Source organism: Cetorhinus maximus, chromosome 3, assembly GCF_964194155.1.
Source record: "Cetorhinus maximus chromosome 3, sCetMax3.hap1.1, whole genome shotgun sequence".
NCBI classification, from domain to species: domain Eukaryota; kingdom Metazoa; phylum Chordata; class Chondrichthyes; order Lamniformes; family Cetorhinidae; genus Cetorhinus; species Cetorhinus maximus.
Window position 1 is genome coordinate 56,627,070 of NC_135881.1, and position 13,849 is coordinate 56,640,918.

Consider the following 13,849-nt stretch of genomic DNA (forward strand, 5'->3'; position numbering starts at 1 on the left):
AATTGTGAAGCTTGAATGGTCAGTTGAACTAGTAGAGCACTCACCCTTGAAGAGATCTAGTTTTGATGTGCTGGAGTTAAATATTATGATGAAACACCATAAAGTCAAGAATGTTTCAAGGGAAAATAAAATTTGGAGAAATGATTACTTCCCTTTCATAGGTGACCCAAAGAACAATAAACTAGCCATTTTTAGCAATGCTTCACACGCTAGTCTTCCCAATGGGTATTTTAGTGCAGCTGGTTTCATAATATTTTCAGCAAATGGGTGAAAATGTTGTCCTTTAGCTTGAGAAACTAAGCAAATAAAGAAAGTTGTTAAAAGTATTTTGGCTGCTGAAAAACTGGCTCTTGTGGAGGCAGTGGGTACAGGATTCCATTTGTCAAAATTTTTAAGTGATATTCTGTCCAATGGACATACTGAAGATTATATACCCATTGAATGTTATGTAGATAATCATTTGTTGTGGAATAATATACACACTATGAAATGTCTGTGAGAGAAGGTTATATATTGACCTTGCTGACTTGAAACAAATGCTGGAGAAGAAGGAAATCTCCAAAATTAAATGGGTGGATGCAAGTCATCAATTTTCTGATTGTTTTATAAAAAGAAATGTAAGTATGAAGAAATTGTTAAAGGTTTTGAAAGGAGAGAATGTCTCTGAATGTAATGCTTGGTACAGAAATTGAGGTTTTTGATTTAAAACTTGTTTTTAAACTTTTGTTGGAATATCAACCCTAATTTTTACTTGGAGCAAGAGAGTGGAATCTGTTAATTGTATATTTATTGTGTTTAATTGGTGGGCATTAACTGGAATTCACTTGTATCCCAAAAAATAGAGACAGACTGAAACTGTGGTTCAGAGATGTATACTTGTATGGTGTAATTTGCGAGGTTTTGTCCTTATTTGCACACCTGTGGAAGGATTGGACAAATGGTTTCCCTCATTCTGTCCTTTCTTGTGAATTGCGTGTGGCATGGATTGTACAATCACCATTGTGCAAATATGCCTTGTTACAAATTCGGATTTCCATGAGCATGTTGTGCAAAGACCTCCCTGGGTAAAACATTGCAAAAACTATACTGCAATAATTTTCCCTGCTGCAGAAGTATATGACCTTACCACATTACCACAATACATTTCCTGACCGGATAGGTTACAGTGTAGCTGACAACTTGCAATATTTCCCTTCATAACTGGAGGACAACACTTCTGGCATGGATGGGTAACATGAGCTCCCTCCTCATCCTCAAGTCTTCCACTAACACCTCCAGAACGTGGGAGTTCTCTGGTGACTCATTTCTGACAATTCTTATTCTTTTACAAAGGAAAGCCACCTTATTTTCAGAGGTGCATTCCTACCGTAAATGCTCCTTAAACCATGTCTCATTTAAAATCTTGCAACATAGGTCTGATTTTGGTGGGTGAATTTTCCTGTCAGTTTAAAACTCACCAACTGCAGCCAAATACAGGATATTTTAATTCACAGGCTCATTACCATCTGACTGGTGAGTTTCCCACTGAATTTGCTGACTTGCCCTGGACACCATTTTCAGTGGGTCACCTAGAGGCTGGTGATATGAGATTGGCTGAACGGTTTGGCCATTTTTAATGCAGGATGAAGGGAGTGGTGAAAGGGGCAACAAGAATTGATAGGGTTAAAAATTCATTAAGGCCCATTTTTGGATGCAGGAGTTGTTATTAGTGATCTGACTGTGAACGTTCCTGTTGAGGACTGCAGTACGCAAACTTCATGCTGCCTCATTTAACTAATTTCAGCTGTTGACTGAATGCAATCACAACAAGGTGGCTAACAGCATGTGAAGCTAGCATGTGCTCCAACTAGCCTGAAGCTCTTAAAGGCAGTCTGTCCCTCTGAAAGGAAAATTACACTGAATGAAAAGAGGGTGCTACTAACTGTCAGAAGGAAATGGAGCACCAGGGCAGAGAGAGGACCCGATGGTTTACAGATGCAGCAATGGAGCCTTTAGTCATGGAGCTGAATAAGAAGGGAGAGACCATGTTTCTATGGGAAGGCCAGGGGATCCCCAAGGAACGCCCTCTAAAGGGAAGGGGAGCAGATGGCTGGAAAAGTGAACTCCACGTGCAGGATTTTTCCTGTGTGTTTCTGAACCCCACCATCAGGCTCAAATCAGAATCCCACAGTGTGTGGGAAACAGTCAGTCCATATGGTTTTCCCCAGTGCAACCAATTAATGACCAGAGGGTGGGCTCGCTGTCCAATGAAGGACAGCAGGCCGGCTCTTTAAGCTTGAGCGTCAATCAGAGGCCCTCCAGCCTGAAAGCAGATGGATGATTTGGCAGACAAGTGAGGAGCGGGGCTTCAAAATGGAGGTGCCCTCTCTTCAAATTTTTCAAATCTGAAATTTTAAAATGGCCTTGCAGCTGGGCCACCAATGTGGGGATGGGTGGGAGGCATGGTGATGGGATAGGAATCCCTATAAAGGGTGGCCTGCAGCTGTTGCTAAACCCAGGCAGACAGGGAGGGCCTCTAACTTTGCTTACAGTGCTGTGCTCCTAGCCTGTTGCCAGAAGACTGCCTCCAGTCAGCTAAACTGTCCCCTGCCACCTCAGGGAACCTGGAGGCTGATTGGAAAATCCCAGTTGGCCTCCTTCAATTGACCTTAAGTGGCCATTAATAAGCTAAATCCACTACCCGCTGTGTGTAGGCACCACCTATCCTCCCTCCGTGAGAATGGCCTTCATCCTTTGAACATGATGGAGGAGGTTGCACTTCACATCCTGGGTTTGACTGCTACAGAGACCATAGCATCCAATGTTGTTGAGAGTATTAAGAATGACAATATGCTACTGCCTTATGCCCCTTCTCAACTCTCACTTCAAACTCAATCTTCTAGCTGGCATGATGTGCAAATTGCAGATGGTGTTACCATGGACCTCTTGCTTTATGCCTCAGCCCCCACCCCCTCTCCCTCAATCAACCACCACCCCCTTCTGATTTTTTATTTTCAGACATCCAAGAACTGCTAACTGTCCAGTCACAACAGCCCCAAGGGAAAGAAAGAAGGCAATGCCACACCAATGTTGAAGACTCACCATCACTTGATCTGACACACTCAGCTCCCAGCTCAGATGATACTTGGCAGACTTTAGAGGCTAATATAGAGTCGGGACCTGCATATTATGAGTAAATGGGCAGAAGAGGACTGCATCAGGCCAGAAGAAAGGATAGCTTGTGTGCTAGCTCAACGGAGAGCGAGGTCACAGACAAGTTCTGCTGATGACTCAGATGAGGACTTAGATGGGGCTGCATACAGGAGAATACTGATGAAAACACACAGGATGCTGGGTGCATTGGCAGGCCTGACAAGACAATCCCTTGTCACTGCCAAGAAGCATGGAGGAGTCCAGCTCCAATGCAGCATAGAGCTTGGAGCCTATCCTTTCTAGCCTGGAACAGGTGGCCAAATCTATGCCAGCACTTGTGGTTCCAGCTGTGATGAAGCGATTGGCAGTTGCTGTCTCAGCTTCCACTGCCGCACAGGTGGAAACCACCCAATGTCTCAGTGCTGCAATGGAAGCTCAGACCAAGATCATGAGATTCATGCCAAATGGACCCAAACTGCTACCATCATGGCTGCTCATCTCAGCACTCAAAAGTCATGCAGCTTCTCATGGCAGTCCAGTAATCGTTCCTGCAATTGGTTGCTGGAGCAGCAGTGGCTCTGTGGAGCGTGAACCTGCTGTCATCTATTAGGATTACAGCATTTGTGCTCCCATCACTGCAACATCACCAATGCCCTTGCTGTTGGCCATCTCACACTGATGCTGCCCATACCAAGATGGCGCAGTCCAAAGCCAGGCCCTCAAAGCCCAGTGCTGCTTGACAGCATCCTGCAAGGCCCTCTTCTTCCACCATCCATGTTGCAGCCACTGGCATAGAAGTGCATGGGAGCACAAGGACACACAGGCACTATATAATGCATAAAGATGATCAGTTAATTTCTGTTTGTATAAATAGATGTGGTTTTGGATAAAGATGTAATAGAAAGGTTGATAGCTTTTATTGTAGAATATTGGCCAAAGGCATATTGTAATGGAGTGTCCCAGATGGATGGGGAGTTGGGGAAATAGGGGAACCCTGGTGGTAAAGGGAAGATGTCCTGTGAGAAGTGGAGTCTGATCAGTTGCTCACAGACAGGCCATCCAGAATGAAGGTGTACTGGATGCCTCCTTCCTGCCTTCTATTCCGCTTCCTCCGCCTTCTCCTCCTGTTTCCTGGTGGTAACGAAGGCTATATTGTGGAGGATGCAGCAGACCACACAAGCTTCAAGACAAATTCCAGAGTGTACAGTTAGGCTTCCCTTAAGTGGTCCACACATCAAAACTGATGCTTCAACATGCTGATGGTCTGCTTCACCTGGTTCCTGATGACTCCATAGTTCTTGTTATATGCCCATGCCCTCGCATGGTCAGGTGGCAGAGGGACCATCAGCCAGGTGTCGAGGGAATAACATTTGTTTCTGAGCAGCTACGGTCTAGTTGTTTTTGGGGTACCACGATGAAGGATTGGCATCAGAATGAAGGCATTGTGGTTTCTGCCAGGATAGTGGGCATTCGTCAACATATGCATTTTCGCACACCAATTGTATGTGATATAATGGCAACCCATGTAGTTCCCTTATATCTTCCCCTTGATATGGGGGGGTGGAGGGTGGGGGTGCGGTCTGCAGATCCATGTGCAACAGTTAATAGATCCCTGCGCCATTAGGATTCCCATTTTCCTGGCAAATCCACATACCTGTTCAGCCTGCTTTTCAGTCTTTAGAGAGAACACAATTTGCGGAGGTGTGTAAAAACAATAGCAATAGGGTAATTATATTAGGTGATTTCAACTTTCCCAACATTAATTGGGATAGACATAGTGTTAAGGGCTTGGATGGAGTGGATTTCTTGAAATGAGTACGGGAGAACTTTTTAGGTCAATATGTAGAGGGTCCAACAAGGGACAGTGCATTGCTGGATCTAATTCTGGGGAATGAAGCCGGACAGGTGGCTGAGGTGGTGGTGGGGGAGCATTTTAGTGATAGCGACCACAACATGGTACAATTTAAGTTTGTTATGGACAAAGAAATAGACAAGTTGCAAAAAAATGCTTTGGATTGGGGGAAATTAGATTTTAGTAAAATAAGGCAGGATCTGGCCAAGGTAGACTGGGAACAGCTACTTGTGGGGAAATCTACAGAGGAGCAGTGGGGGGCATTCCAAAAGTAAATGGGGAGGGTACAGGCTCAACATCTTCCCTCTAGGGTGATAGGAAGGAGTAACAAGCCCAGAGAACCACGGACGACCAGAGATATTCAGAATATGATGAGAAGGAAAAGAGAGGCTTTTAGCAGGCACAAGGGGCGCAAATCAGCAGAGGCATTAGTGGAGAACAGAAAGTGTAGGGTGGAGCTTAAGAAAGCAATTAGGAGAGCAAAGAGGGGATATGAGAAAGCTCTGGCTGGTAAAAGTAGGGAAAATCCCAAGATATTCTATAAGTATATCAATGGGAAGAGGATAACCAGGGAAAGAGTAGGGCCCATTAGGGACCAAGGGTGGAGCTAGAGGACATTCAGTATAGTGTTGAATAAATACTTCACATCCGTCTTCACACAAGCGAATGAGGATGAAGGTACGGAACTTGGGGAGACTGTGGGGTTCTTGAACAAATTGATACAGGGAGTGACAAGGTATTGGAGGTGTTGGCAGGCTTAAAAGTGGACAAATCTCTAGGTCCGGATGATTTGTGTCCCAGGCTGCTGAGGGAGGCAAGGGAGGAGATCGCAGGGGCTCTGACCCAAATTTTTAATTCCTCGCTGGCCACAGGGGAGGTGCCAGAGGATTGGGGAACAGCTAATATGGTTTCGCTATTTAAGAAGGGTTGTAGAGATAAGCCAGGGAACTACAGGCCAGTGAGTCTCAAATCAGTGGTAGGGGAACTATTGGAGAAAATTCTGAAGGAGAGAATCTATCTCCACTTGGAGAGGCAAGGTTTGATCAGGGATAGTCAGCATGGCTTTGTCAGAGGGAGGGCAGGCCTAACAAATTTGATTGAATTTTTTGAGGAGGTGTCCAGGTATGTAGATGAGAGTAGTGCAGTTGATGTAGTTTAAATGGATTTCAGCAAAGCCTTTGACAAGGTCCCACATGGGAGACTTATAAAGAAGACAAATGCACATGGGATACAGGGTAATTTGATAAGGTGGATTCAAAATTGGCTTAGTTGTAGGAGACAGAGGGTGATGACAGAAGGCTGCTTTAGTGACTGGAAGCCAGTGTCCAGTGGCGTACCACAGGGATCTGTGCTGGGTCCCTTATTATTTGTCATTTATATAAGCGACATAGATGACTACGTGGGGGGTAGGATTAGTAAGTTTGCGGATGACACAAAGATTGGCCGGGTGGTTGAGTGTCTTGGGCTACAGGAAGATATAGACAGGATGGTTAAATGGGCAGATAAGTGGCAGATGGAATTTAACCCTGAAAAGTGTGAGGTGATACACTTTGGAAGGAGTAATTTGACAAGGAAGTATTCAATGAATGGCATGACACTAGGAAGTTCTGAGGAACAAAGGGACCTTGGTGTGTGTGTCCATAGATAGATCTCTGAAGGTGGAGGGGCATGTTAGTGGGGTGGTGAAAAAGACATATGGGTCAGTTGCCTTTATCAATCGAGGCATAGATTACAAAAGTAGGGAGATCATGTTGGAGTTGTGTAGAACCTTGGTGAGGCCACGGCTAGAGTCCTGTGTGCAGTTCTGGTTGCCACATTATAGGAAGGATGTGATTGCACTGGAGGGGGTGCAGAGGAGATTCACCAGGATGTTGCCTGGGATGAAACATTTAAGTTATGAAGAGAGGTTGGATAGACTTGGGTTGTTTTCGTTGGAGCAGAGAAGACTGAGGGGTGACCTGATAGAGGTGTACAAGATTATGAGGGGCATGGACAGGGTGGATAGGAAGCAGCTGTTCCCCTTAGTTGAAGTGTCAGTTACGAGGGGACATAAGTTCAAGATGAGGGGCAGGAGGTTTAGTGGGGGGGTGTGAGGAAAAACTTTTTTACCAAGAGGGTGGTGACAGTCTGGAATGCGCTGTCTGGGAGGGTGGTGGAGGTGGATTGCCTCACATCCTTTAAAAAGTACCTAGATGAGCACTTAGCACGTCATAACATTCAAGGCTATGGGCCAAGTGCTGGTAAATGGGATTAGGTTGGTAGGTCAGACGTTTCACACGTGTCGGTGCAGACTTGATGGGCCGAAGGGCCTCTTCTGCATTGTGTGATTCTGTGATAATACAATCATTGCTGCTGGCCTACAGGAGCTCTGTCATCTCTCAGATGTAACGATGGAAGGCGCACTATGTCACTTGCTCCCACCTGGAAAGGAACGGTCATTTAGAGGTTTAATGCCACTGTGATCTTTATAGCCACCTGCAGCATCATTCACACCCTGTATGTGGCTTCAGATCTTGTTGAAGGAGATGGCACAGTTCTGTGACAACTGCCTTGTGAACCTGAGTTGCCTCCGGTGGGGTTCAGATAGAAGTATAAAAGGTACACTCAAAAAACCCCTGGTAGGTAGGGCCCTCTATAAAGAGATCTCCTCTTGCTCCCTCTTCACAGAGCTTCCCCTTTGTCCTGCTACTGCTCCATTTGTTGGACATGTTGCAGACCCAGATACACTGCAACCAGGGCCTCGTATCTATTGCTGACTGCAGGTGACAAAATCATCTGCCTCCCTTGAATCAATGAACAAGCTCACCGACAGACCTCCAAAAGCAAGCCACAGTCCTTCCACCAACTTTGCAATAGCAGAAGTTCAATGTTCAGCTGAGCATGATTAGCAAAGATGCTCAGTAGACATGCACAGATCAAGTTTAAACGACGCGTGGCAAATCAACCCAAAGGTCTGATTGACCTCACAATCAGACAATCCTCATACTGAAGAAACACAACTATACATTCGCTCTAGTTCTTTGCTGAGAATGGGGTGCCATGCGGCCAGAAAGCGAAGGCAGCACGGTTGGGCCATTTTAATGGCTTCAGGGATTCTGCGCAAGGCACCCGAGGTGTTACAGAACCCAATATCATGGCCTTAATCTGGTGAGATGACTCATTCACTGGCTATAGAACATGTCTGATTTTTATTCAAGCAATATGATTGTCGAGGGGACTGAATAGTCACTATTTTGGATTTAGTTTTACTTTGCTCATGATAATTTTTGTAGGAATATAGATTAAAGATGTTTAAAACTAAAGGATGACTTGTGGTGCAGTGAGTTGCATCCCTGCTTCTGAGCCAGAAGCTCTGGGTTCAAGTCCCCCTCCAGGATTTGATGACCAAGGAAAGTGTGTTCATAACATAACCAAACAGGTTCAGTATCAACTTGTAAATCCTTCTAACATACCCCAATGCAGGCAGTAAGAGTGGGAGAGGTTCCTGCTCAGCCATGTGATGGAAAGAAATTGGAGCCTTTACCATCATAAGGCTACCATATGAATGTAAAAGTGCATGCTGCTGCAGCGACTCAAGACTTCTTGAGGGGGCTGGATGGCTGGTGTGGATCAGATTGGTGCTAACAGCACAGGGTTTGATCCCCTCTGTTTGGATTTGGACCTGCCTCCTTGCCCTACCCATGGTGGGGGTCGTGGCACTGCGGGCTGACTTGCCTTTGGGCGGAGAACTCAAGAAGAAGACTAACACCAAATAGATTATGTCAGGTAAATCTAATTCAGTAGGCTGTATTAATATAATTTACTGGAGAATAATAACATTGGTATATTTTAGTATTATTTTATTCATGTAAACTAATAGAAAATTAAACAAGATTTTTAAAAAACCTATCAAAGCATCCAGCATCCAGTGGACATTTTAGACCATCACACTTTTCAAAATGTCAGCTTAATAGGACAACTGTGATGCATTTATTCTGGAGGCTTTTCAAATTTATTGTGGTTGGGAAAGGGCAACAAAATGAGCCTTAGCATCTGTTTGTTTTTTATTTTCAAACTGGATCTTTTGGGTGGGATAAAAAATAGATTGTTAAGCTTATGAAATATTTGAAGTTGACGAAATTCTAATCACTAAAAACTTCATTCCTTTTTACCAGTTTGAAATCGGAAGAAAGTAGTTTCGATCTCAACCCGCACCTCCCTGCCACGACACCTCCAATCCCACCAAAGCCCTGACACACATCGTTACATTAATAAAGGGAAAGGAAAAAAATAAACAATCATACTTGGTTTTAAGTTTGCGGACGTCGTCCAACAAATTGTCTCTTTCCACTTCAATTCTGGTTTTATCCTTAGAGATCTGATCCACTTCATGCTGTAGTTTCCTAATTTCCTGTTCATAGAGAGAGCCAATTTTGGAATTGCCTTTGCCCTTCAAATCCTGCAGTTCAGCATTAAGCACCTTGTTTTGTTGCTCCATAGACCTCACCTTCTCGATGTAGTTGGCAAAGCGGTCGTTCAGGTGAATCATTTTTTCTTTCTCATCGGTGCGGCTGCTTTTGAATTCATCGCTTACGGCGTCCAATAGGGAAAAGTCCAATGGGTCATCTTCAGAAGACATTTTGCCAGGAGTGCTCTTGTTCAGCCAACTTGAGGCAGTTGATGGGATAGAATAGGCCGTTGTTTTTGTGAAGGAGCGACGAATTGGCGAGGAATAGGCGGATTGTGATCCTGAATTTGACCGTATAGTCAATCTGCGAAAAGATGACTTGGAATTTGTATTATAATTCATTTTATATGTTTTCTTTCGCAAAAGGCTCTTCCAGAACACAAGCTTCTACTCAATGGCACAAGGTAGGTTTCAAAAGCTGCTTGATATTTATAGTGAGCTGATACACTTCCCCAAAAAGATTTCAAATGATGAGGTGACAAATGATGTAGTGACTGACACTGCAATTAACCAACCAGGAGATGATGGTTCTTAGTAACCATCAATCAGAGGTTGCTTAGACAATCATTGTGGTTGGGCGGGTGGGATGTCCATTGGTATGTTGCGTGTTCAATTTTAAGTGGTAGCACAAAAGTTCGTTATATGTTGCATAACTTCCACTTCGGCTGTTATCGGTCTTCCTGTACAAGGTTTCACAAGTCAGTCATTTGTATTCAAATTACTAACATATAGAAAAAAATTTGTTGAGGCGTTATAATCAAAATAATAATTTGCTCATCAACAAAAATAAGTATTATTCAGAACTAGTACTGTCAGTTCTCCACTGCTCTGCGTCCAAATTGTACCTGAAAAAGTAGTGCAATTCAGAGCAAAAATTGACACATCTTTTATTGCCATTTTGCACCTGGACCAGCACTCATTTCCTCTACAGATGCACTTTGGGGACAAACTGCTTGCAGAAAATGGTTGCCACTACTGAACACTGAACTGCCCTTTAGGTGTTTTGTCTTAAAGGACAGGCTGATATTGTCAAAGAAAGGTCTTTAGTTTTAGTGTTTTAAATTAGAAACGTGTTTGCTGCTTCTGTACTTGTTGCATTGTGTTGGTAGTTCTTTACACTTTGTGATGGAGGCCGTGTTCAGTACAGCACCTTTACATTAGGGCTTATTTGGAGGCAGGTAAGTCGAAACAGCTTTGACAGTAACTCAGTAAATTTACCTAGCTCTTTTCTGAGCCATAGTCACAAGGGTGGAGAAATGGGATTACCCTGAAAACGGGCAGGGGATTAACTCACGCCTTTTCCTTGTGCTGCAAGCACCATGTTGAATTTGTGCTGCTTACTCTTTTTTCTATGATTTTTACTGTTCATTGGCTGCACACATCAGCAGACGGCCTGATGTTGTGAGTGGCTAGCCTTGCTTTTAAAGGCAGCCTGCATCTCTTGACGGGGAGGAGGCATTGGGGCTGCAAGAAATGGTGGAGTTTTTTCAGAAGTTGAACTGGTCTCTGTGATTTTGAGCATGGAAGGAAGCGTATAGCAAGATTTTCAGAAAATGCACTGGAAGTCTCGGTGTAAAAGATTGAAAGAAAGAGATATTCGTATCCTCGGTGGGGGGTGGGTTGGGAGAATGGGGCAAGGTGCCCTCCTGATATGCTCAGGAAACAGGGGCAAGAAGTACTAGACGTCAAGGAGTATTGCTCGAAGAACATGGGTGCAGTGCAGGAACAATTTTAACAATCTGATATGAGTTGTCAAGGCAAGTGAGTTCATCTTTAAATGGCATCACGGCAAATCCTCTACCAACAGCACCACAAGCCTAATCCGCTGCTCAATTCATTACATCCCATCACCCATCTACCAACAATCTCTATCAACTAGTACTCAATCCTAAAATTCATATGCTTTGCCTCATCCTCACACAATTATTGGCAGCCACAGCTCACAGCTCGCGCACACACTGGCAGCTATTCAACCACGCCAGCTGCATCACCACCATATTGCAGGATGCCCACACTTCCTTCTTGCCTTTCTGGCAAACTTTTGCAAAATAGCAATGGTGATTTTGTTCAGCGCAATTGAGTTGTTGATGAGTTCTTTCCTTATTTGATCAATTCTTACTTGTTAAGATGCAAAACAAAAATAACCTAAGATCGCTTCACTTAAGTTTGTGAAGAGATCTGCGGGGACAAAATAGAAGGATTGCTATATATTTGTAAATATCTTGTGTTACATGACAAATTCCTCTGTTCCAAGCGGAACTTTCCATGCCCGCTGGTGTTGGGCATCATGTTGGGCGTGAGTGGACAATATGGCGGGAAGGCTAAAAGTTGATTTCACGCCATTGCGGAACACATTTGTAACTGTCCGCTCTGCTCGTCAATGGCGGGCCGTGTTTCCCACTGTCGGACGTCAGGAATTTCATTGTAATACATCTGCATATCATTATAAGGCCAGCTCGCCGGAATCACCTCCCCCAAATCAAGTTTACCACTCATGTTGGCGGGAAAGTACGCCAATGCTGAAAACTTCTTGACAAGTATGACGTGCAGAAGTTGGGACTTACGAATGATTGTTGGGGGAAGGGGGGGGGGTGGTGCAGGGAAAGAAGGTCCAGCTGTGAGTGGAAGAGGAAGATGTACTAGGGTAGCGGGGGGTGGTGGGAGAGGAAGGTCTGGCTTTCACTGGGAAAGGAAAGTGTGTCGGGGGAGGGGGTGGGGGGTCGGGTTTGGGGGGGGGAACGAAGGTGTCGGACTGGGTGAGGATGGGAGGAGGGGACTGAATGTGTTGGGGGTGAGGTTGGGTGGGGAGCAAAGTGTTGCCAGAGGTCACCAGTAACGGTTATTGGCTTAGTACAAAGAGAAGAGTCAATTCTCTCTTAACTCTAAATTCGCTTTATTCACGTCGTTAGATCATCTACATATAGCTTATACGTCTGGTTAAATATAGACATGCAGCTTACAGCAGGTTATACAGTTTTAGATCCAAAACTAGGATCTAAACGCAAGCCTACTAGGTTTCTCTGACACTCCCTGATTGGTCACAGAATATAAAAGCTAATATCCGAAAAGGAGAGCTGACGCTGGCCAGGCGTTCCGTTCTCTCTCTCTTGCGTCTCCAAGTTGCTGATGTAGGTTCTTCTGCTTCTGCGATGGTTGGTCTCCAGAGTCTCGCTGCTTCCATGCCCAAAATCCTCCAGTCTTATACTGAATCTTATCTCGCCAAGCTGTGCTGTCTGTCTCCCATTGGTTTAGGCCTGCTTGCCTAGTCTGTGGCATATTCTCATTGGGTCTGTTCCAAGACTTAGGTAGCATTAACCTCGTTACTCCTTTTCCAAATAAGGACTTGTGTCTCATCACATTTCCTGTGTCTTTGCTAATTCAAACTGGTTCTAGCCAGCTCAGACCAGTGACTGGATCCAGGTTACTTCAGGTCAAAAGTTGCTTTTGCCTGTGTCAGCAGTTCGGCTGCAGCCCCTGGCCAACCAAAGGTGTCAGGGGCTGAGGTCTGGGGGGAATGAAGGTTTCAGGGGTGTGATGTTGGGGGGGAGGGAGTACAGGGGAAGGTGGGGGTAATGGGGGAGAATACGGCAAGTGAGGAGGTAGGTGTAAGGGGGGAGGAAGGTGTAGGGGAAGGAGTCTGGAGGGGGGAGGAAGTCCAGAGGGGAAGGAATCTGGAAGGGGGGGGAAGGAGTCAGGAGGGGGGAAGGAAGAAGTAAGGCAGGAGGAAGGAGTCAGGAAGGGGAAGGAGTAAAACTGGAGGAAGAAGGATTCCGGAGAGTGGAAGAAGTAAGGGTGGAGGAAGGAGTCAGGAAGGGGGAAAGAGTGGGGGGGTGGGGAAGGAGTTCGGGGGCGGGGGAAGGAGTCCGTGGGGAGATGGAGTTCCAAGGGGGGAAGGAGTTACGGGGTGGGGTGGGGTGGGGTGGGCAGGGATGTCCAGGTGATTGTGCAAGGGAGAGGTCTGTGGAGTCGATGACTGCCTCCTGGGAATTAAATGAGGACAGGGGTGGTAGGAGGGAATGGTGAGAATGAGAGAGGGCAGAGTGGGGAGGGTGAAGGTGCGACGGTATTGGTAGAAGGTGGTTGGTGGGAACTCGGGGGACAGACAAAGACCCTGGGGCTGGGAAGGATGAGGTCGGGGAGGTGAATGTAGATGGGGGTTGGATTTTTGAGAAGGTAGGGAACGTGTATGTTCATCCGAAAGAAAAGGGCTGTGGCTGGTAGGTGACGGTTGGGAGGTGGAAGGTGATGCCAGGGGTGTCAACAGTGATGGGCATAAGGACGAGTGACTGGGGGAGGGGAAAGGATAGGGGGAGCTGAAGAAGAATGCTAAACACACCATGCTTGCAAATCCAAATGTGAAAGGAGACCCATGGTGGATGGGAACAGATGCTGCATGGGAGTGCAATCAGTGGATGGGC

At 45.5% G+C, this 13,849-nt stretch overlaps 2 protein-coding genes across 2 annotated transcripts in view; one reads left to right on the forward strand and one right to left on the reverse strand.

The window, feature by feature from the left end:
* LOC144678651 (type III intermediate filament-like) overlaps positions 1–9,897 on the reverse strand; it is a 46,736-nt gene extending 36,839 nt beyond the window's left edge. Inside the window, exon 1 of the mRNA XM_078538403.1 lies at positions 9,268–9,897. Within this exon, the coding sequence (XP_078394529.1) occupies positions 9,268–9,773 (506 nt within the window). The 5' untranslated portion in view covers positions 9,774–9,897. The remainder of the gene's footprint in view (positions 1–9,267) is intronic.
* trdmt1 (tRNA aspartic acid methyltransferase 1) overlaps positions 9,802–13,849 on the forward strand; it is a 110,446-nt gene continuing 106,398 nt past the window's right edge. Inside the window, exon 1 of the mRNA XM_078538408.1 lies at positions 9,802–9,835. Coding sequence (XP_078394534.1) covers positions 9,826–9,835 — 10 coding nt within the window. The 5' untranslated portion in view covers positions 9,802–9,825. The remainder of the gene's footprint in view (positions 9,836–13,849) is intronic.